Here is a 24,463-nt window from a genome sequence, read left to right on the forward strand (position 1 = left end):
CTGTGGGGAGCAACTCGGACTAGACTAAGTTACTGGAATTAAGACTTATTCTATGCATCTGCTCTCCCACAATATGGCGCTGGGAGAGGAGGAAACAGCTTCTACGCAGCTGCCTCTTGCCAACTTGAGTGATGACCTCCAGGAGCTGATCCTGCTCCTGATTGGAGGAGAGCAGCGTACTCGGCGTGTGGGCAGCCGAGCACGGATTGGCGGAAGAGGACTATAAAGGAGGAGAGAGACAACATGCACCAGGAACATCTAAGGGGAACATCTACCTGAAGGAACACCTGTGCAGCCCCCGAGAGAGCCGGCCGGCGGTGTGCCGCTCCCCCGCGGAAGTGGGGAAAGTGGCTAGGGGGAACCGCCCTTCCACGGAGGTGGAAGGGTCGGTAGCCAACACGGGAAGAACCAGCAGCAAACCCGGGGAGGGCCGAGCAGACAAAAGAACAACGCAGGGTCCTGCGTCGTTCCTCCGCGAAGAGGGGGAGCGACACCATCGTTTGAAGTACTATACATTTCAATTTTATATGCTCCTGACTTGTAAGTATGCATTTGTTCTGTGACCTCTCTACTGATTTCTGAGACTTATGGTGTAAATATCCAATTGACACCTCTATCTGGATATCTAATTGATATCTCAAAATAACTATGCCCAAAATGGGCCCATTTACCTTACTTCCTACCCAAATCTATTGCTTCCATATTCTTTATTAACTCAGTAAACAGAAAGGCATTCTGCCAAAGACTCAAACCCAAGAGTTATGCTGAATTTCTTCTGTATCCAAATACATTAGTAAATCTACCTCCAAAATACATCCAGAATCCCATTTGGTTTCCTCTGACCAATTCCATTAATAGGATGCTGTCTGAATCATCAACACCTTTTATCTAGATTCATGCAAAAGTCTGGTTTCCCTATTTCTTCGTAGGAACCAGAATAAAAAAAATATAACACACACACACACACACACACACACTAACTAGATCTTGTCACATCCTTGCTTAAAGACTGCTCACTAGCTTTCCATTGTCAACAAAATCCAAGTTTGTTGTCATGACAACAAAGCCCTGCAGGTCCAGCTCCTGTGTTGTAACCATACCGTTCACTGAAGTTCCTCTCTGACTATGCTTCAATCACACTGTTGTCTTTCAATCCCTACAACACTACACAATGTGTTCTTTGTCACCTCGGTTTCTCTGCTAATCTCCCTCTCATATGCAGTGTTCTTCACCCCAACTCTTTATGCCTGACTCCTCATTTTACAGATCTCAGGTCAAATATTATCAGCTTAGAATCTTTCCAGGCTTCAGCCTTCTCTATGAATAGTGATCCCCTTTCCCATTTCATAGCTATACCTTCTACATTACCCTATTCCTTTCCTTTAAAATGTTTATCACACTCATATTCTGATTTATCTGATTAGCATGTCCTTCCTAAAACCAGATCATTAAGAGATGGAATCTTGTTTGTATTATTACTACTTTTCCCTTAAAACTTTTGATACTAACTTCAGAGAAGTTTGTTTACAACTTAAACATGCTGATTCTAAGAAACTGGTTACCTCAAGCCATCAAACCATTTAACTTAGTCTTTGAATGCTACCCTGACTTCTGCTGTCTAACCTGATTTCACATGCCAAATGAAGCATTTTGGATAGAGAACAAGGAAACTATAATGCTTCACATTTCTCCATTTTAAACTTGATTTTAGCCAGAGGATAAAGCTAAAATCCATCTTCTTCTAGAAATGACCTTTCAGGTATGATAAAAAGCAGAATATGTGAAATTTCCATTTCTCTTTCCAATTCCCAAGAATCTCACATCCTATAATAGACTATATTCATCTTGATCTCCTTTTCATCAATAAAATGTCAGAGCTAAAAGGCTATAACAACCAGGAAATAATTTTGAGTAATTTTGACTTTCCTGTTGAGAACTATTGCCCCTCTAGTCAGGAGGGACAAGCAGCAGGAAAACTTCATAAAATCCTTCTCTTTACAATGCCAGCTTGGACTTGCTCCAGGAGCAAGTCTTTTGGGGTTCATGTGTGTGGAATAAAGATCAGGGGAAGGCAAAATGCACAAGAGCAAATGGAAAGTACTTTCAGCGGCCTCTGAACTGACTTGTTCAAATATAGCCTGAACCTTACCAAATGCATTTACATGCCGAAAAGGTAAGAATGAAAGCATTCAGAAAAGAATGAGTGGTGTACATGCAATCAAAACAAAGCTCCTTGGATACAGAAAATGAGTTACCAGACAATTTAAACATTCAAAGAAAAAGTGGAGCTAAAAGCTCACTTTTGGCTTTAATTAGGCAAGATAAATCCAAATGGGATAAAATGAAACATAGGTGCTTTTGTATATTTGAGTAGAAATTTTCTAAAAATTAAAAAAATTATACTAAGTGTTATACTAAAGATATAAACAAATTCAACTTATACTTTTAATTCTTCATAGCCTTTACAGAGAGAGACAGAGACAGAGAGAAAATGTGAGTTAAAAAAAAAAAAAAAAAAAAAAAAAAAACAGCAAAAGCACAAAAGATGACTTTTTCTATTTTCTCTCATCCTTTTATAAAGTCAACCTGACCAGCTATAAAGCTATTTCCCAGAAAGGAAACCCTAAAAAACTGCTAAATTAACCAAGTTACCAAAATTCTCCTAGGATGAAATTATTCCTTATTTATGTATAGGAGGCATGTATGTAGACCCTTCCTAGGCCAATCAATATTTGGAGCCCAAAGGATAGAACTGTTTATAAATCATTAATGAAGCTACACAAATTCTACTAATCTTAAAAATAATGATTATATTATTTCCACACAAGTCATCTTTTTATTTACATTCCAACCAAAAACTAAAAATATAGGCTGGTTTACCTATTTTTTTAACTTCTTCAGCAAAGTATGGGTCGTTCAGATCAACGTCAGAGGGAAGTTCATCTTCACTGGCTTCTTCAGCAAGGGCCTTCAAGTTGAATGCAAAAATACACAATTTCACTACTTACTATAAAGACCACAACAAATGTATGTGAAAAAAAATATGTATTTCTTTTAAACCAAGCACTTCAATTTTATTAAAAGTTTTTTAAATACACTAATATGAATAACTTCCAACCAAGTCAGTCTCTTGTCTGTTCAACAAGTAATTATGGAGTATTTTATAAATGCAAGAGATTATGTAGGCCTGTGGGGAGAAAAACATTATCCGATACATAATTTATGCCCTCAAAATTTTATTATCTATTAAAGGTAATTACACATATAAACAGACATACATAAATAACAATACTTCATGATAGTGACTGCAGAAGAGATATAAATAAAGTGATAAGATATTTAAAAGAGGAGAATATTTAAAAGAGGAGAATACTTTTGGCTGGTGAGCAGTGAAGACATGCAGCCTTATTCCTCATTAAATTGAGAAATGGTAGTGACTATCAGCAGCCTAATTAGTGCACTGTGGGTTATCTCTTAAATTATTATTTAAAACACTTGATTTGCTGCTGTGGGAAGACAATGATTTTTATTATGGAATTTTAAAAAATGTACAAAAACAGTAAGCATAGTGTAACAAATACGTTGTTCCCATCACCTTGTTTTTATTTTATCTATAGTGTTCACCTAAAAACTGTTTGGTTGTTTTAAAATAAGTCTATTGGTTAGGTTTTCCCTAATCAAATTTGAACAGACTGTTCTTTAGATTGGTATATTTAAGGTGAGAAATCAAGTCTATAAAATAGACCCAAGATCAGATTAACCAGGTGGAGTTTATTTCCAGGAATCCAAAACATCTCTAAATCATTTTAACAAAATGTTTAGAATGTATTATTGCTAAATATAACCTCGCATAAAAGACCCATTAAGTGCTAAGGAATCTACATTTTGACACTATCCTTTTAAGAACAAGTGCTTCTAAGAGTATTTCACCAAGCTTTTACAATGATTCAGCAGTAACCTATCTTTAATGACAATAATGGAACACATATATCTAACCACATATCTACTCATGTATTTGATCTATAGTTTAGATAAAAATAATGAAAACAATGGCACTTAAACGTGTATTCATTTCTTCTGTAGTAATTTCTCAGAATCAAAACTGAAGTCTTCAAGGCGGGAAAGAGGCAGAAATATTTTTAAATTTGAAGAAAATTCATGAATTCTTCTGTATATAGAGAACTTGTGCAACTGAAAGGGATTTGCTGGAGTTACCAAGTCCAGCATGGAACATGGAGGTGAGAAAATTCTGACACTCAGCTCTGTATACCTTTATAGCACTAAAAGTCACAGCTGTATCAAAGGTACTGCAAGTCCACATAGCACTTACAGAAATGACAGGACAGTAGAAAGAACACTGGACCATGACACCATGGTTCTTGGTCTTGGATTGGCTATTGGCAAGTTGTGTAATCTCACTACAAAGCATTTAATTTTCTTCAACTATAAAACAACAGGGTTGGAATAAAACTAATAATTTATTTTCCCAGTTTGTAGAATTTTATGGTTATCAGTGACTGACAACATCAAAAGGCAATGACATTACTGGCAGAATGTTGCATTTCAAAGACAAAGTATTTTTAGTGGCAAAACCCTAAGGGATCTCTGTTATTTAGAGGACTCTAACCATGGGAAAGATGTTATTCCCCCAGATGATGGTAGTCAAATCATTATCTTCCACAGATACTGTATTAGCACAAAATGAGTATTCTTGATAAAGTGATTTAATTATAGTAAGATATTAAGTCATATAATACTGAAAAGTGAAAAGCACAGGTTGAGAAATGGCACAATTTTATTATATTAAAAACTTCTATATGTGTATATTCTCAAATAAATAAGTCTGCATGCACTTCTTTTACCCAAAAATACAGAACAGAATCATACTTCTTTATACACTGGTATCAACCAGTGTATTTTACTCAGCACGAAAATGAAAAATATTAGGGCAAAGTGAGTAAAGTGGGCTTTTCTAGGTTTTGAATAGCTTTATATGGCCTCACAGAAAAGATGGAATTTCACTTTCTTTTCTTACAATTGAGATCATGACAAGGCCTACTCCAGCCAATGATTACATTTTGAACTAATGGTGCCAAGAACCTCGTGCTTAGTGATACATGGTTCGTATTCAATAAATATCTGATCATAATTAACACGGATACCTTCTGTTTCTTTTTCAGTCTTCTTTTCTCTTTCTTCTTCTCTAAAAATTGTTCCCAAGGGGTCAACTTATCTTTTCCTTCCAATTTGTTTTTGACCATTTCTTCTGCACTTTCCTTAAGACCTGAGGAAAAGTCAAAAGTTTAATTTAAAATGTTATATCTATAATCACTTTAAAATGTAATTTACAAAAACACAAGAAAATAAAAATAATTTACATATGTAAGAGAGTAGAAAATAATATGCAATAATGAATATGTGTAATACTCCAAGATCACAGAATGACACAGGATCCATTTCTCTAAAAGCTATTTCCTAGTAAAAGTAATAATAAATACAACCAAACAAAATCAAATGAACCAACAATCAAACACAGCAAACTGATAAATGGTAAAAACCATAAGAGAAAAATCATATATTTAGGTTCAATCTTCATTTCTCTACACTAATTTTGAGCATCTAAGAAAAATTCTACAATAAAACCTCATTAGTTTATGGCTGACTAGCAATTAAGGTTTTGCATAAAGGCGCTGGCATTGAGGCACAGTGGGTTAAGCAGTCATTCAAGATGACAGCATTTGGTTTGAGTACCAGCTGCCTCACTTTCAATCCAGCTCTCTGCTAATGTGGTTGGGAAGGCAGCAGAAGATAGCCCAAGTATCTAGGCCCCTGCCACCCAAATGGAAGAGCTGGATGGAGTTCCTGTCTCCCAGTTCAGCCTGGCCAAGGCCCTTGCCACTGAGGCCACTCAGGAGAGTCAACCAGCTAATGGAAGATCTCTCTCTCTCTCTCTCTCTCTCCCTTCCTCCCTCCATTACTTTTCTTTTAAATAAATAAATCTTAAAAAAAAAAAATTGATTAGTAAGAGGGTGTCCATTAAAATACCCCAGGAGCAAAAAACTCGGATCGGCACAGTGCTGGATGGAGTTCTCCTAAGTACACTGAGGCCATATAATTAAAATCAAAATGATCAACTAGTCGAGATTCTACTTTATACAGTTTAGTTCTTTCAATGCTGTTATTGATCTTACTTTTCCATTTCTCAAGGTCTTTGTTTCCTAAAAATATCATAATTCTCTTTTCTGCTGATGAATATACAGACCACCTGCTTAAGAAGAACACATATCTAGGAAGCTACACAGTTGGAATTTGAGATCCTGGTTGTCTTCTATATGATATGTCTAAAATACTGTTTTTTAAATATAGAATAAAGAAATGTATAGTCCAAGAATAAAATCTAAAGCTTTGGACTTCAGGATCTTTTTTTTTTTTTTTTTTTTTTTTTTTTGGACAGGCAGAGTTAGACAGTGAGAGAGAGAGATAAAGAGAAAGGTCTTCCTTTTCCGTTGGTTCACCCCCCCAAATGGCTGCTACGGCCGGCGCGCTGTGCCGATCCGAAGCCAGGAGCCAGGTGCTTCCTCCTGGTCTCCCATGTGGGTGCAGGGCCCAAGCACTTGGGCCATCCTCCACTGCCTTCCCGGGCCACAGCAGAGAGCTGGACTGGAAGAGGAGCAACTGGGACAGAATCCAGCACCCCAACCGGGACTAGAACCCAGGGTGCCAGCGCTGCAGGTGGAGGATTAGCCTAGTGAGCCGCGACGCTGGCCCGGTCTTCAGGATCTTTATCTGAAAACTGCAGGTAGTATAGACCAGAAGTATTTAACTCTCCTTCCCACATGCGCCTCAAACCTTGCTACCCCACCCAGAACAAAATATTTGATGGAACAGATCCAAATACATAAATCAACTAAAGTAGTGCCTTTGGGCCTTAAGCCCTCCTAAAACAGTTTGAAACAATTGGAACAAATGATCTCTAAAGCCCTTTCCTTGTCTTTTCATCCAAGACTTAATCTCCAAATTTCAATGACTTAGAAGAGTATTAAATTATATGCACACTCAAGGTTATGTAGATTTGTTTTTATGACATCCTGATGGTAGGATCTGATTTACCAGATGCCAAATCAGAAACACAACTTTCAATTCAAAAATGGTTCTTACGAGAAAAACACGGTTCACTTTACTAAATAGTTTTCAGGGGAAAATGTGGACTATACAAAACCAAGTCCAGATCGCTGAATGAATGAATAGATTAACAGCATCTAGGATATATAAACTGAGGTCCTCATGTAGCAGAGAAAAGCAATTTCTGATAAATTTTTCGTTAACAAAATAATTCACTATTATGCCTATAAGTCAGCACATAATCAATGCAGTCTCAAATTTTAAATGCACGTATTAACAGCTATGATGTTTAAAGAATAATCTTTATGGTATTCTATAATATACATTTATAAAGATTTTATTATTTAAAACATTAAATTAAATAATAGATATTTTAAGTATTTTTAAAGCAAAAAAGTATTTTGTTTAATTTGCTGAGGAAGTTCCCATGTATATCCTTTAGGTGACTAGAGAGTGCTGGTTTATGTATCTCAACCTTTTCACAGACATGGATATCTTGAGAGTTTGACAAAAGCCATGAATTCTCTTCTTGGAACACTGCACTGGAGAAACCTGTATACAATGTTCATAGGGGCCACTTATGCAAACACAAAGATTATTCCTGAGTGAGGATCCAAGTGCCTTAGGCAGACATTTTCAGGAGCTAAAGAGGCCTCTAAGGGGAGGACAACAGTCCATCTCTCTCATGAACTCATTGCTATTTGTAGGTTTTACCTTACGGTCTCTGAATTTCAGTACTATTGTCATTTGGCAACAAAATTCTGGGTTGTAAAAGGCTATCATATGAATTGTGAGGTATTTAGCCACATCTCTGGTTTTGTTTTACTAGATGTCAGTGTCTCCAGTAGCAACAGTAAAAAATGTCTCAACATTCATTGCCACACACACTTTTGTGGGGACAAGAAGACCAAATCAACAACAATAAAGACACAAAACAAACAAACACTTAAAGAAGGACTATGTCATAATTTGTACCACATAAGTGATACACTGTTTTATCTGGTACTTAACTATACAAAGTGTTTCCACTTTAGAAGTTTCAACTAAGTATGTCTTTTCTTCCAACTAGCCTAAAAGCAGCTTACAGTCACCTTTTGTATTCTACAATATTTAGCATAGTGCCAGACATGTAGTACATACTTAATAAACACTTAATTGATCTGTCTTGAAGGAGGAATTCTTACTTCAAGCCAACTTTTTGATCTTTCAAGTTGGAATGCATTCTCTTCAACAGAAAATTAATCAAAACTTAGGATCTAAATAGATGACCTTTATCCCTAAGTGGTTCACATGGCTTACAAAAAAAAAAAAAAAAAAAAAAAAAAGAGTAGGAGGAAGAAGGTACCTGTAGCTCTAGAATAATACATGAAAAGTTTATTCTTAGGAAATATTTTTCTGGTATTTAGTTTGTTTACAACAATAAAAAAGAAGCATCTTCAGTTAAACACAGTCTGTAATTTTTTGCCTGGCTCTCACTTAATACATCAAAATAGTAAAATGACAAACACATTGCAATGAATTAAAACACCACCATGATAACTTAGAAATGCTTTGTTCTCTCTGTCATCATGAGGTCATTTAAATCTCTTGCCACAGATCACAGTTGTTTATGTTCTAAGTTCTTAAAAATATGCCCATCCCAGAAGCCTCTTGGCATAGATACAAGAACATTCTTCAGAGACAGTTTTTGCCTCATTTGAGAGCCACCACTATGTGACTGAAAAACAACTTCATTATAACTGTTTTTACTTTTGCACAAATTTGTTTTTAAGTGTATACCCAAGGACTTCCCAATTAGTTAAAAATAACATCAATAATCCTGCAAATAAGGGGCAAAAATCCCTTTCAAAGCTAACCACAAACACAGATGACTCAATTATGACAGTAATAATTTAAGCAATATCCATTCAGAATTATTTTGGCAGTTTGCATACATACAAAAATGTTTTTTATTATCCTTACAAACTCCATTAAAACAAGAATATACATTTTACCTGACATCACTCATTTGAAATAACTGAACTCTTCAAAGGGAAGCACATGAAAAACTTGATATAATTCAACCAGATATTATAATTGGCTTTGTTTATAAATATAAAACAGGCATTATACAGTTTCTGATATTGGGTGCAAGTGGCATGTTTTATTTATGAGGACTTAGGAACCACTGAGAATATTTATAAACATGGCTGAATCTCTTTTTTTGATTGTATGTTATAAATCATATCATGTAACACTCAATTTCAAATTTTAAAGTGTAACCACTACCACCGAACCTCCAAACTTGGAACTTGTTCTGGGTACAAAGTTTTACAAAAGAAAATCACCCTGAAGAATACTGTCATCAAAGGCATCCTTTCAAACTGATCTGATATCCCCAATGGTATAGCAAAAAGGACACATCTACTCATACTACAGGGATCAAAGGTATACTTGGCCTAGATAAATAAAGTGGGTATCAGCCAATGCCATTTTTTATATAATCCATGGTAAAGTGACTGTGTACAACAGGGTTATCTTTACAGCATAGCAGATAAGCCACATTATCATTCTTTCTAATGAGAAAGATGAAGATTGAGGTATTGTGAACTTGGCTCATGATCTCCAAACTTCTTGTTTTAACTTTGGTAAAGATTTATTTCCTAAACTCTTACAGCATTGTGTTCTTCTGTTTTTATTATTTACCACATTTGCAACTTTATATTTGTGATTAAAAACATTATTAATATTAGTGATCTTATTAGGATGCAAGTGCCATGAAGACAGAAGCCATATTTTGTTTTCCTCATGAAGGTAACCCAAGTGGCTAGTGAAAGACCTGCACTTATAAATGTATGCTGAGGGGCCGGCGCTGTGGCATACAGGTAAAGCTGCTGCCTGCAGTGTCAGCAACCATATGGGTGCTGGTTGGAGTCTCGGCTGCTCCACTTCTAATCCAGCTCTCTGCTATGGCCTGGGAAAACAGAAGATAGTCCAAGTACTTAAGACCCTGCACCTGGCATGGGAGACCTGGAAGAAGCTCCTGGCTCCTGGCTCCTGGCCCCTGGTTTCGGATTGGTGCAGCTCCGGCCGCTGCAGCCTCGGCTTGGAGCAGCTATGGCCCATCTGGGGAGTGAATCAGCAGATGAAAGACCTCTCTCTCTCTCTCTGCCTCTGACTCTCTGTAACTCTGCCTTTCAAATAAATAAATCAATCTTTAAAACAAACAAACAAATAAATAAATGTATGCTGAACAAAAGAGCAACCAAATGGGAGAATGCATCAAAGTAGTTCTCAGTCTTACAGACTGGGAGCAATAATGCAAGAAATTAAAAAGAAAAAAACTAACCTTGAGAACAATAGTAAACAGCAAAAACTACCACTTAGCAGAGCTAACAAACATCCTTTGATTGCTCTTAATACTGATAGAATACTGTTGGGGCCAGTGCCTTGATGCAGTAGGTTAATCCTCTGCCTGCAGCGCTGGCATCCCATGTGGGCACCAGTTCTAGTCCCAGCTGCTCCTCTTCCAATCTAGCTCTCTGCTATGGCCTGGGAAAGCAGTAGAAGATGGCCCATATGCTTGGTTCCCTGCACCTGCATGGGAGACCAGGAAAAAGCTCCTGCCTCTTGGCTTTGGATTGGCACAGCTCTGGCCGTTGTGGCCATTTGGGGAGTGAACCAACAGAAGGAAGACCTTTCTGTCTTTCCTTCTCAGTGTCCGTAACTCTACCTCTCAAATAAATAAATAAAATTAAAAAAAAAAATTCTGTTCTAACTTCTATATGGAAAAATAGACTGCTAAGAACAAGGATAACAATAAAAGGGCATAGGTAAGCTGCTCAGAATGAAAAATGCTTTCATGCAACTGTTATTTTGCATCTCCCAAAACATTAAAAGAAGTAGTCGCAAAAGATATCCCATATGTAATCACTGAATGACCATTATCTTTTTTTTTTTTTTTAAATTGTTCACTGAGTAGGAATTGTTAGACATGTGTGTTTTTTTGTTTTTGTTTTTTTTTTGGACAGGCAGAGTGGACAGTGAGAGAGAGAAAGGTCTTCCTTTGCCGTTGGTTCACCCTCCAATGGCCGCTGCGGCCGGCGCACCGCGCTGATCCGAAGGCAGGAGCCAGGTGCTTCTCCTGGTCTCCCATGGGGTGCAGGGCCCAAGCACTTGGGCCATCCTCCACTGCACTCCCGGGCCACAGCAGAGAGCTGGCCTGGAAGAGGAGCAACGGGGATAGGATCCGGTGCCCTGACCGGGACCAGAACCCAGTGTGCCAGCGCCCCAAGGCGGAGGATTAGCCTACTGAGCCGCAGCGCCGGCCTGGACATGTGTCTTGAATCTGAGGCTTATCACATTCAACCCTGTTCTGAATCTTTACTCTCCCTAAAAATGCTGCCTTCCATTTGAGAAGTATATTCAACTTACTGTAAATTGAGCTGTCCCTGCTTTGTCAAATGTTCTTTAAAAGTTGACTTCAAATACAAGAGAACATTTGGGCCTCATTATGGAGCTATTGTTTCCTGTACTTGCTTGTAATTTATTTGTATGTTTTCTTTGCCTTTCAAGCAGTTCGCAATCACAATGTACATAATATCAAGCTGTCCTAATAGACTAAAATTCTGGCCAAGTCTGGTGAACCCATTCTGCTAATTAATTTACATCAAAGAAGACAGAAGAACTACTTGTTCTGCTATTTTTACATGTTTATAGACAAGATAGAAAATACACGAAAACTTTGAAATGAGTGATTAAAATATAAGAAAACAAAGGAATTTCTCAGAGTCTACTTCGTATATAAGAAGGCTCAAACAGAAACGTTAAGCTAGCTCAGAAGCAGGAAATTTACCTTGGGGAAGCACACTATTCTTTTATGGTCTTATATGGATCTAGGGTTGTAATGGGCTGCTGCCCAGGCAAACTGGAGACAAAGTTTGGAGCTTGATCACTGTGGGAGGCCCCATCAGAGACCACTATATAACTAGAATCCTTAAGGGTGTCCTTCAGTGGGTGCTGCTCCTCCCCTCACAACTCAAATGCATGCCCATTTGGGCTCTGGCTATGGGCAGAAAAAGAGAAGTAAAAATATATTCCCCCTCTCAATTCCCCCAGAGAATTTATAACCACAAGCCCCAAAATCCCTGGGTTTGTGGCTGGAATTCTCACTACTTGTGTGGCCTAAAGTAATAATAATAAGTCCCCAAATTTTGTTTCAACTGGTCATGGATTAGAAATGCCTTTAGGCACCGGGCAAATACTCTCTGAAAGAAGCACTTCTAACCCAGGCTCCTATGAATTCCCACAGGCAAACAAAAAATACAAGAACAATGAGATCACAATCAAAACTCACAGTGAACTAGAGTAAACAGAAACAAAAAATTAAAATCAGAGCCTCAAAGATAATGGATTTTGGAATTATCAAAGTATACAAATACAACATCTATAAAAATGTGAAAATTGTCAAAAGGATGAGATAGGCTGGCATTTGTGGCATAGTGGGTAAAGCTGCTGCCTATGATACTGGCATCCCCTGTGGCGATTGGTTTCAGTCCCAGCTGCTCCTCTTCTGATCCAGCTGCCTGCTAATGACCTGGGAAAAGCAGCGGAGGGTGGCCCAAGTAGTTGGGTCCCTGGACCCATGTGAAAGATTGGATGAAACTCCTGGCTTCGGCATGGTTGTTTCAACTACATGGCAAACGAGGTAACGGATCAAAGATCGAGATCTCTCTCTCTCTAACTCTTTCAAGTAACTAAATAAATCTTAAAAAAAAAAAAAAAAAGAGAGAGAGAGAGACAACTGGAAAAAATAATAACATAATAACAAAGCAAAAACATTACTGAAATGACAAAGCCTATGGCTAAGTTAAACAGCATACTGTTTAAAAAGAATAAATGAACTGAAAAATAACTGAAGAAATCACCCAGCATGCTACATACGTTCAAAGATATAGAATATATGACTTATCATATATAAAGTGAGAACGTACCACATAGGAAGATTTCTGGAATGATAAAATAAAGAAGATGAAGAAAACATAATACTTTAAGAGAAAATGCTAAGTTTTCAAAACTGATGAAAAATCCAATTAATTTCAAGCAAGACTAAGTAAACTAAGGGATAAGCTACCGATCTGTCAGATACTTCTCAGTGAAATTCCAAAACATCAGACAATGGATCTCTCTTCAATGCTAAGGATACAAGATAGCACTACAGAGCAAAGTAATACCATTTCTGACAGGATTGAAAAGTGGGTCTTGGAGTTTTAAGATAATGAGTTTTTTAGTAACAATGGTTTTCTTACCTGCTCCTCTGTCAACCAGGAATTAGAATAGCCTTGTAAAATTTTTTTTTTTTTTTTTTTTGACAGGCAGAGTGGACAGTGAGAGAGAGACAGAGAGAAAGGTCTTCCTTTTTTTGCCATTGGTTCACCCTCCAATGGCCGCTACGGCTGGTGAGCTGCGGCTGGCACACTGCGCTGATCCGATGGCAGGAGCCAGGTGCTTATCCTGGTCTCCCATGGGGTGCAGGGCCCAAGCACTTGGGCCATCCTCCACTGTACTTCCTGGCCACAGCAGAGAGCTGGCCTGGAAGAGGGGCAACCGGGACAGAATCCAGCGCCCCGACCAGGACTAGAATCCGATGTGCCGGCGCTGCAAGGCGGAGGATTAGCCTAGTAAGCCGTGGCACCGGCCTAGCCTTGTAAATTTGCCACTTCCCAGAAAAGGAGTTATGAGGACTGGCTTGGTGTACCTATGGAAACAGCAGATAACTTCCCTTCCCTAATCTACAACATAGTTTCACTACACAATCTGTTTCCAGGAATAATGTCTTATCTTTTATCCCTATTTTGGTTACCATCAAACACCTTTAGTCATCAGATTCCCCCTAATATCCCATGTTCTAATTCCCAGAAGCTATCTGCACACCACTCTTCTGTTTCTCTCTCTCCTCCATCTCTATCAACTCTCTACACTAAATTTTATGGAATTCATAGTACATCATCAGTAAAAACTCATTACAACTCTGAACATTTTCTTTATCTTCTTGCTTTAACCAAACCTTGGCTCTTTCTTGAGGATACTACCTTCTGCAGTATTTCACACACTGTTTGTGGTTTGCCTTCTTCACAGAACCCTCACATCCACTGGCCTAAATATGGGGTAAAAGGGGGCAGGCACCATGGCGCACTAGATTAATCCTCTGCCTGTGGCGCCGGCATCCCTTATGGGTGCTGGTTCTAGTCCCAGTTGCTCCTCTTCCAGTCCAGCTCTCTGGGATAGCAGTGGAGGATGGGCCAAGTACTTGGTTCCCTGCACCCACATGGGAGACCGGGAGGAAGCTCCTGGCTCCTGGCTTCGGATCAGCGCAGTTTCGGTCGTTGCAGCCTTTTGGGGAGGGAACCAACGGAAGGAAGACCTTTCTCTCTTTCTCTCTCCCCCCTCACTGTCTGAAACTCTACCTGTCAAATAAATAAATTAAAAAATCCTTAAAAAAAATATGGGGTAAGGGGTGGTCACTAGTACTCTTATTCCAATTCTATGAATGTGGTACTGGTTTAGGGAAGGGCAGACTTACTGGTCCGCAAAAACAGAGAGCCAACTAACAGATCTGTGCAGTTCTGGAACTCTGTACACAACAGAGCTGACGTGTCAGATAACTTGGGGGTGAGGGAGAGAAGAGATTATTCAATAAATGGAAAACGATAAAGATGGTATTGAGACACAGGGTAAAAATAGATCCCTATCTCAGATAAAAAAAATCAAGCAATAATGCTGAAAACCTTGAGTCTTTTAGTAGAAACTAAAGGAGAACATTGCTGTCATTTTCACATAAAGGATTTTCTAAATAAAGCACAGAAAATGCTAATTACAAAAGATAAACTTGGGGCTGGTACTGTGTAGTAGTGGGAAAACCCGCTGCCTACAGTGCCGGCATCCTATATGGATGCCATTTCAAGTCTCTGCCGGTTCCACTTCCAACCCAGCTCTCTGCTATGGCCTGGGAAAGCAGCAGAAGATGGCCCAAGCGCTTGAGACCCTGTATCCACGTGGGAGACCTTGAAGAAGCTCCTGGCTCCTGACTTTGGATCAGCCCAGCTTTGGCATTGCAGCCATTTGGAAAGTGAACCAGAGGATGGAAGACCTCTCTTTCTTTCTCTCTAATCCTGCCTTTCAAATAAATAAATAAATAAATCTTTAATAAAAATAGAAGATAAACCTGACAATTTTAAAATCAAGTAGCTTGTTCATTAGATGACACAAGAAAGCAGAGAAAGGAAGAGTTACAAATTAGAAGTTATCTGGTAGCCTATAAAAGACAAAGGATCAGTATATGTATAAAAATTAAAGAACTCCTAAAATCCAAGAGAAAACATATGCAATACAATGGAAAAATGGCCAAATCACTATTTTACCAAGGAGGAAACCTGTAAGGTCCAACCTCATTAATGTTAAGAGAAATGCTAATTAATCAATGATAGGAATTTAAGTTTAGTGTTAGGAATGTAAACTAATATTACCACACTTCAAAACTGAACATTCATATACCCTATGACCTAGTAATTATAATCCTAAATAAACAGAAAAGTTTAAACATGTACTGTAAGACATTTATTGAAATATTCCTAACAGCATGATTTACCACAGTAAACATGTAAGAACTGAAACATATGCCCATGTAAACTGCAGTACAACAGTCAAATGAACAAACCCAAGCAACATACAGATAAATCTTAGCAATATACAAGTAATGCTATGTGAAAAAAAGGTTCAAAAAAGATTTAAAAATATCCCAAATACTTCCCAATTCTCCCTATCATATTAGTAGCTTTAATGACTACGGTTCATGTAACATACAACGCATACAACTCACCCATTTAAAATACCTGATTCAATGGTTTTTAGTATATTCATAGATATGTACAACCACCACCAAAATTTTACAACATTTTCATCTCCTCAGAAAGAAATTATTACTCTTCTTCTCCCAAGCAACCACTGATATACTTCCTTTCTATATCGTGTTCCCTGTTCTGGACATTTTACATGAAATATGCAATCTTCTTGTGTTTGGCTTCTTTCATTCATGTTACAGAATTTATCAGTATTTCACTCTTTTTTGTTATTAACTCTCACTTCTTAGGAATGCTTATAAGTGATATACATCTATATACAATGCTACAAAAATGACATATAAATGGCAAAGTCATATAAAAAGGTGCTCAATGTCACTAATCATCAGAGAAATAAATGCAAATAAAAATCACAATAAATATCTCATAGTTCTTAGGATAGCAATTATGAACAGACACAAAATATCATGTGTGAGGAAAAGGAAATACTTGTACACTGTTGGTGGCAATGCCACTGGTACAGCCGTTAAGAAAAACGGTATGGAGGTTCCTTGAAAAATTAAAAATAGGATATAAGATACAGGAATCTCACTTCTGAGTATAAAGGGAAAAAATAAGTATTTCAAAGAGATACATACAACCTATTCACTGCAGCATCATTCATAATGGCCAAGATAAGGAAACATCTTAAGTGACCATCCATGGCTAAATGAATAAAGAAGGAAATCCTGCCATTTGCAACAACATTATTCTCAGTGAAATAAAACAGACACAGGAAAACAAACACTGTAAGATATCAGTTATATGTGGAAACTAAAAGGGCGATCTCACAGAAGTTAAGTATGAAACAGTGGTTGCCAGGGGGTGGGGAATAGGAGAAATGGGGAGTTGTTGGTCAGAGGGTACACAGTTTCAGTTACAAGATGAACAAGTTCTGGGGATCTAATGTATAGCATGAGTGGTGATGCATACATTAATTGATGTGGTCGTGGTAATTATTACATAATAAACACATCACACAATATGTTCAATACTTGTCAATTAAATATTTAAAAGTCAAGAAATGAATACTGAAATTTGGATGATGGTTACATAGGCAAACGGGAGCCAAATAGGTAAATGTAAGTTGTTGCAAGGTTCTAGGTTTTGCAGGTGGCTCACTTATTATGAAAAAATAAATAAATAAAAGAGGGCCATGTTGGACCCAAGACGAGAGAGCATTCTAAGCCAAAGTTAACATCTAATCAAACTAAGTGCACCTAAGGTACATAAAGGGGCAAGTTTAATAAATTCAATCATTTGCTGTTCAAAGACAGAGACAAAAATATAAATCACAAAGTTCCCAGGAAAAGGTCTCTGCAAAACATGAGTGACAAAAGATTAGCCTAAAAATCAGAACTGATAAAAAATCATGAAAAAAAAATCAGCCCAGAATAAAATAACAACTCATATGAGACAACAAAACAGATAAGATTACATAAAATGGTCCAAGACATGAATGGACATTTCAAAGGTGTAGAAACACTTGAAGAAATGTTTCTCATTAATACTCAGGTACATGAGTAATTGTTTACAAAGCAAAGTTCGTTCACATCACTATTTCCCATCTCACACAAAGTAAAACCTAAAGTCCACAGAGAGATCCACAAAACCCTTTGTGATCTGGCTATCTCTCTGACCTCATCTTCTACTCTTCATATCCTGGCTCATTCTGCTCTGCTATACTTGTCTGCTGGACACATCAGAAATGTTTTCCCCTCGGGCCGGCGCCGCGGCTCACTAGGCTAATCCTCCGCCTAGCGGCGCCGGCACACCGGGTTCTAGTCCCGGTTGGGGCGCCGGATTCTGTCCCGGTTGCCCCTCTTCCAGGCCAGCTCTCTGCTGTGGCCAGGGAGTGCAGTGGAGGATGGCCCAGGTGCTTGGGCCCTGCACCCCATGGGAGACCAGGAAAAGCACCTGGCTCCTGGCTCCTGCCATCGGATCAGCGTGGTGCGCCGGCCGCAGCGGCCATTGGAGGGTGAACCAACGGCAAAAGGAAGACCTTTCTCTCTGTCTCTCTCTCTCACTGTCCACTCTGCCTGTCAAAAAAAAAAAAAAAAAAAAAAAAAAAAAAAAAAAATGTTTTCCCCTCAAGATCTTTGAATTTGCTTTACCCAGGAAAACACATGACATGCATTATCAGATCCCACAGGTCTTTGTTTAAGTATCACTTTCTCAATGAAACCTTCCATGACTGTCCTATTTAAATTGCTACCCACTCCCACCACCCAATTTCCTATTCCTAATCTGGCCTTCATGTTTTTGCTTCCATAGCCATCAATCCCCAGGAAAAATAGTATATATATATTTACCTATTTGTTTAGCAACTCCTTTTCTCCCATCCCCAACCCATGCACTTCAGAAGGTAGGATCCAGGGAAGGGTTAGATTTTTGTCTATTTTGTTCATTGCTGTGTCTCCAAGTGACAAGAATTGAGTCTGTCATATGCTAGGTACTCCATAAATATTTGAGAACACACCAATTGAGGCCATAATGAAATATCATTACTTATATTCAACTAGTAAAAAAAAAAACTAATATCAATTAATGATAAAGATGAAGAGCAATGGAATGAACATTACTGGGGCAAGAATTTCAGAAAACAATTTGGCATGACTTAGTATAGGTAACAATGATCATCCTCCACAACCAGGAAATTCTACTTACATCCAAGAAGTTCCATGTATATCTGAGCAATCTAATATTCACAAAGGCATTTTATGTGTGGTCTTCACAGAGAATGCGCAGTATTAAAAAAACTATGCAGGGGCTGGCGCTGCGGCTCACTAGGCTAATCCTCCGCCTTGCAGCGCCGGCACACCGGGTTCTAGTCCTGGTCGGGGCACTGGATTCTGTCCCGGTTGCCCCTCTTCCAGGCCAGCTCTCTGCTGTGGCCAGGGAGTGCAGTGGAGGACGGCCCAAGTGCTTGGGCCCTGCACCCCATGGGAGACCAGGAGAAGCACCTGGCTCCTGGCTCCTGCCATCGGATCAGCGCGGTGCGCCGGCCACAACGCGCCAGCCGCGGCGGCCATTGGAGGGTGAACAACGGCAAAAGGAAGACCTTTCTCTCTGTCTCTCTCTCTCACTGTCCACTCTGCCTGTCAAAAAAAAACAAAAAACAAAACAAAACAAAAAAACAACTATGCAGGGACTATAAAATATTGTTCTGCACAAAAATGAATGTGTCTTTTAATTCCATTTCTCCATAAACTTTTTGAAGTACTCCTGTAATACAATAAACTACAATAACTAGCAACAGAAGGAGTACAATGTGAGATATTAATGCAATGCAATTCTATGCAGCAGTTAAAATGAATGAACCATGTCTGCACCTATGTGTATAGATAGCTCTCAAAAACAATGATTAATATCAAAAGGCAAACAACAGAAGAATATACAACAGACACATTTATAATGTTTAAACTATAGATTGTTCAGGGATATTCAGAACTGTGGCAAAACTATTTAGAAAAGAATGATTAACTCAAAATGTAGGTTTACAGTTTCCTCTGGTAAAGGAAGATAGGTAATGTAATTGGGAGTAACATAAGGGACTGTGGACACTGGCAATGTTTGCAAGGACACTAATGTTCATTTTGTTAGCTTTCTTTAAACTTTATATGCACATTTTGTGTGTGTGTGTGTGTGTGTGTATATCTATCTATCTATCTATCTATCTATCTATCTATCTATCTATCTATCTATCTATCTATCCAGAGTGGACAGTGAGAGGGAGAGATTAAGAGAAAGGTCTTCCTTTACTGTTGGTTCACCCCCTAATGACCACTAAGGCCGGCTCACTGTGTCCGGCGCACCACGCTGATCCGAAGCCAGGAGCCAGGTGCTTCTCCTGGTCTCCCATGCAGGTTCAGGGCCCAAGCACTTGGGCCATCCTCCACTGCACTCCTGGGCCACAGCAGAGTGCTGGACTGGAAGAGGGGCAACCAGGACAGAATCCAGCGCCCTGACTGGGACTAGAACCCCGTGTACCTGCGCCACAGGCAGAGGATTAGCCTACTGAGCCGTAGTGCTGGCCATTGTATATATTTTTAATGATTATTTTATATAATGAAAAAATTTTAAAGGTAGTAAATAAATGTTTACTCTGACAACTATGTGCTAAACTGGCTTTTATCTGCCTTTTTTCATTTAAACCCCACCAAAATGACAGGTAGTTAAATTTAGATTTTCTGACTTCAAGCTTAATATGTTTTTTCCACAATCAAAAGAAACTGTTAAAAATTCCCCAAATTCCATTATGGGCAGGTTGTAATCCATGCACTGCATTTGAAAAAGTCACCTATAAACTGGTAGCTTAAAATTCAGAGTTACCAGGGCCAGCACTGTAGTACAGGTTAAGCCTCTGCCTGCAATGGGCACAGGTTCAAGTCCCAGCTGGTCCACATACAATCCAGCTCCCTGTTGATTGCCTGGCAAAGTAGTGGAAGATGGCTCAAGTGCTTGGACCCCACACCCATATGAGAGGCCCGGAAGAAGCTCCTGGCCATTTTATTATGTTATCCACAATATTATCATGTTATCCATAATAGTAAAAGCATGTCTGCACCTACGTATATAGATAGCTCTCAAAGACAGAACGATTAATATCAAAAGGCAAACAACAGAAGAAAACACAACGGACACATTTTTAAGGTCAAAAATAAAACTACAGATTGTTCAGGGATACAAGGATAAGGAACCTAAAGCATATCATGACAGTAATTCATAACTTACTGATAAGAAACACAATGCTGCAGATATAATTATGAAGATTATTTAGGAATACATGAAATAAGTATAATCAGTGAACCAAAACAACAAAAACAGACCAGGAGTATATCAATTTTTTTTTTTTTGACAGGCAGAGTTAGACAGTGAGAGAGCCCAAGTGAGAGTGCAGAGCCCAAGCACTTGGGCCATCCTCCACTGCCTTCCTAGGCCACAGCAGAGAGCTGGACTGGAAGAGAAGCAACTGGGACAGAATCCGGCGCCCCAACAGGGACTAGAACCCAGGGTGCTGGCGACGCAGGCGGGGATTAGCCTAGTGAGCCGCAGCGCCGGCCTATATCAATTGTATGTACTTAGAGGGTAACGTATAAAAATGAATACATTAAAATAGTAACCTATATGTTGCATGACATTTTAATTTTAGAAAAAAAAAGCAACAACAAACTGTTTAAAGTAGTCTGATTAAATCCTGCCAAATAACATCATGCAACATGTGTGAGGAAAAGTGATAGTTAGCCAGCTAGTTAGTATGCAGAAAGAATGATATACAAATAGAATAGCCAAAAATTCTGCTTAAAGGTCAAAGAGGAATGGGGCTATATAGTCCAGCATCTGGGATACCTGCATCCCACAATCTGGGTGCCTGGGTTCAACTTCTGGCTCCAGTTCTTGATTCAACTTCCTGCTAAAGAGGACCCTGGGCGACAGTAGTGATGGCTCAAGTATTTGGGTTCCTGCCACTTCACATGGTAGACTGGACTGACTACTCCCAGCTCTCTGCTCTGGGCCTGGCTTAGCCCTGAATGTTGTGGGCATCTGAGAAGTGAACCAAAAGATGGGAGTGTGCTTGTGCACTTGTCACACATCTCCACCTCCATCCCCAGCCAGTCCTATTCTCTCTCTTCCTCTCTCAAATAAAAAGGTAAATATAGGGGCTGGCGTTGTGGCACAGCAAGTTAAGCTGCCGCCTGTAACACCAGCATCCCATGTGGGTGCTAGTTCGAGTCCTGGCTGCTCTGTTTTTATTCCACCTCTCTGCTAAAGGGACAGCAGTGGAGGATGACCCCAAGTGCTTGGGTCCTTGCACCTATGTGGGAGACCTGGATAAAGCTACTGGCTCCTGGCTTTGGCCTGGCCCAGCCCTGATCGTTGCAGCCATCTGGGGAGTAAACCAGTGGATGAAAGATCTCTCTCTCTGTAACTCTTTCAAATAAATAACATTTTTAAAAAGTTAATATAAACTAAGGCCAAAGATTGTGTAACTTAAAAGCATAGCCATGGGCTGTGGGAAAACAAAGGAGGGTACTTCAAGAAATTCCTGAGAAAATAGAATCAAAGGGTAGGCTTACTTCATAGCATGCATTTTCCGTCAATGTTTGAAGACCTCTGAACAAGCTCTCTCTTGGACTAACTTTGGGTAAATGGCACCAAAATACTTCCAAGCAGAAATTGAAGCTCAGATGCCAACAGTACATGTATGTACTGGGAGGGAAGTATCTCATTAACAGAATCCTCCTAGATGCTTGAAACCACAGACCTGGATTATTTTACACATTTAACTGAGATCATTTAAAGGTAAAGATGGAAAAGAAAAGAGAAACATATCAAATAACCTGAAATTCCTAAGGCATGGTAAATTTAGCACTTTCAGGATGAAAATAATTCTTAGATTTTGCTTTATTTTTTAAAGCTTCTTGGCAAATCCTTTTAAAAGTTAAATCTTAATATAATTAAAGAGAAAAATTATCTTTCAAATAACCCAGGAAACACTGAGAATTTGCTACTAACTATATGGAAAAAACGTGCTGGCAACATTTTTAGACAACATTAGCTGCTTCCCATTTTTATTACATATTCCACAAATGATTCAAATGTTTTTTTGAACAGCATGAAGCTTTGACTTTACTGCCTTTACAAAGCCCTTCCAGTCAACCTGTAAACTGGATGATTCAAGGATGGGGTACACACTTAAGTTTCAAAATTCTAGCCATTTACTAACTGTGTGACTTTGTACAAGTTATGATACTGTTCTGTGTAATCTGGTTTCTTCTCACCACCACAAAATGAGGCAAATGCAAATTCTTTTAGTTTATTTTTAAGTTCAAGTTTTCCATTTAATGCTCTTCTCTAAACTCAACTTAAATTTTTTAAATAACTTGTTATTTCAAAAGTTCTGACCAAGAAAACACTTTTATGAATATATTTCAAATAATGGATACACTGGCAATAAATAGAAAGATATAACCAAAAATAGATAGTGAACAGCTTTTGAGTTACCTGAAAATTATAATGTTTGAAATGGGACAAACAAAATGAATGCCCAACTGATTAAAAAACATTTTGTTTTTGAGTGAAAATGAATACAATGTCTCATTTGCATGCCACTGATATCTTGGTGCTTATGCTTCCCAATAGACACTGAACAGAGGCGCAGAGATGCAATGAAGATGAAGGTGGGAAGAGAAACAAAGGATAAAAGAGCAGATACCAGAATAAAAATGGGATAACAACTGGAAAAGTAAGTAGAGTATAGGAAGAGCTACAATTCAAACTCATCCCTCAAAAAGTGGAAGTCAACATGAGTGAGACAAGGAGTCCTTGTTGCTTCTCCTTTGGTGTCCATGCCTCTTCCACAAGGTAACTATCTAGAATCCTGGGTGTTCCTGACAAGATCTCTCTCATGACCTTTGAAGTTCCAGTACTATTATAGATTTAAAATTATCAAAATTAATCTCATATGTTCCTTATTCATATTTAAATCTGTCATAAGAAGTTTACAACTTCCAAATCATTCCTTCTGCCAAAGCAGTGTTGAACATTTCCGCTTTCCACTCATCTTCAATGATGAAGCATTTCTACTCATTAATCAGTCACAGTCATTAATAAAAGCCCCTTTATCCATTCACCAGCTCACTTAAGTCTAAGTAAAACCTAGTTCTCCTTTGAGGACACCGCTTCCCCTGTATCTTTTTAATACATTTTCTTTTCTTTTTTTTTTTTTTTTTTTTGACAGGCAGAGTGGACAGTGAGAGAGAGAGATAAAGAGAAAGGTCTTCCTTTTCCGTTGGTTCACCCTCCAAATGGCCGCTGCAGCCAGCACACCACGCTGATCCGAAGCCAGGAGCTTTTCCTGGTCTCACATGCGGGTGCAGGGCCCAAGCACTTGGACCATCCTCCACTGCACTCCCGGGCCACAGCAGAGAGCTGGACTGGAAGAGGAACAACCGGGATAGAATCCGGCACCCCAACTGGGACTAGAACCCAGTATGCCGGCACCGCAGGTGGAGGATTAGCCTATTCAGCCACGGCGCCGGCCTCCCCTGTATCTTTTTAAGAAGCTAACCATTCTCTCCCATAGTCTGTCCTTCTTGCATCAATTCCAGTCCATAGTCTGGCTTTCCTCCACAAAGCACCCAATCTTGAATATCATGTTATTAAACTACACCATCTACTACCCCTGCTTACCTCAGATATCTAGTGAGTGTAGTCATTCTCCCTTCTTGAGGATCTTAGCTCCTGGCTCAATGCCACTCTAATACTCCTGTCTTTACTCCTGGTAATATCAATACTCACAGAGATGACTCTTCTAATACTTGAGATCTCACAGTCTACTGGCTTTCTTTGCCCTTATGCTTCTATGATCTATCTCAGAAACCCACTTCACAATCACAACCAAGTCATGTCATTACCAACAACTACAATCTCACCATAATCTTAACTGCAGGCCTTCTACTCTT

General features: G+C 38.9%; 1 protein-coding gene across 1 annotated transcript in view; it reads right to left on the reverse strand.

The window, feature by feature from the left end:
* The window catches only part of ESF1 (ESF1 nucleolar pre-rRNA processing protein), a 71,521-nt gene that overhangs the window by 12,451 nt on the left and 34,607 nt on the right, over nt 1-24,463 (reverse strand). The window contains exons 10-11 of the mRNA XM_051846205.2: nt 5,163-5,284; nt 2,881-2,968 (exon numbers count right to left, since the gene is read on the reverse strand). Of these exons, the coding sequence (XP_051702165.2) occupies nt 2,881-2,968; nt 5,163-5,284 (210 nt within the window). The remainder of the gene's footprint in view (nt 1-2,880; nt 2,969-5,162; nt 5,285-24,463) is intronic.

The sequence above is a fragment of the Oryctolagus cuniculus genome, chromosome 11 (assembly GCF_051225735.1).
Source record: "Oryctolagus cuniculus isolate XC-2025 breed Fujian yellow rabbit chromosome 11, ASM5122573v1, whole genome shotgun sequence".
NCBI lineage: Eukaryota > Metazoa > Chordata > Mammalia > Lagomorpha > Leporidae > Oryctolagus > Oryctolagus cuniculus.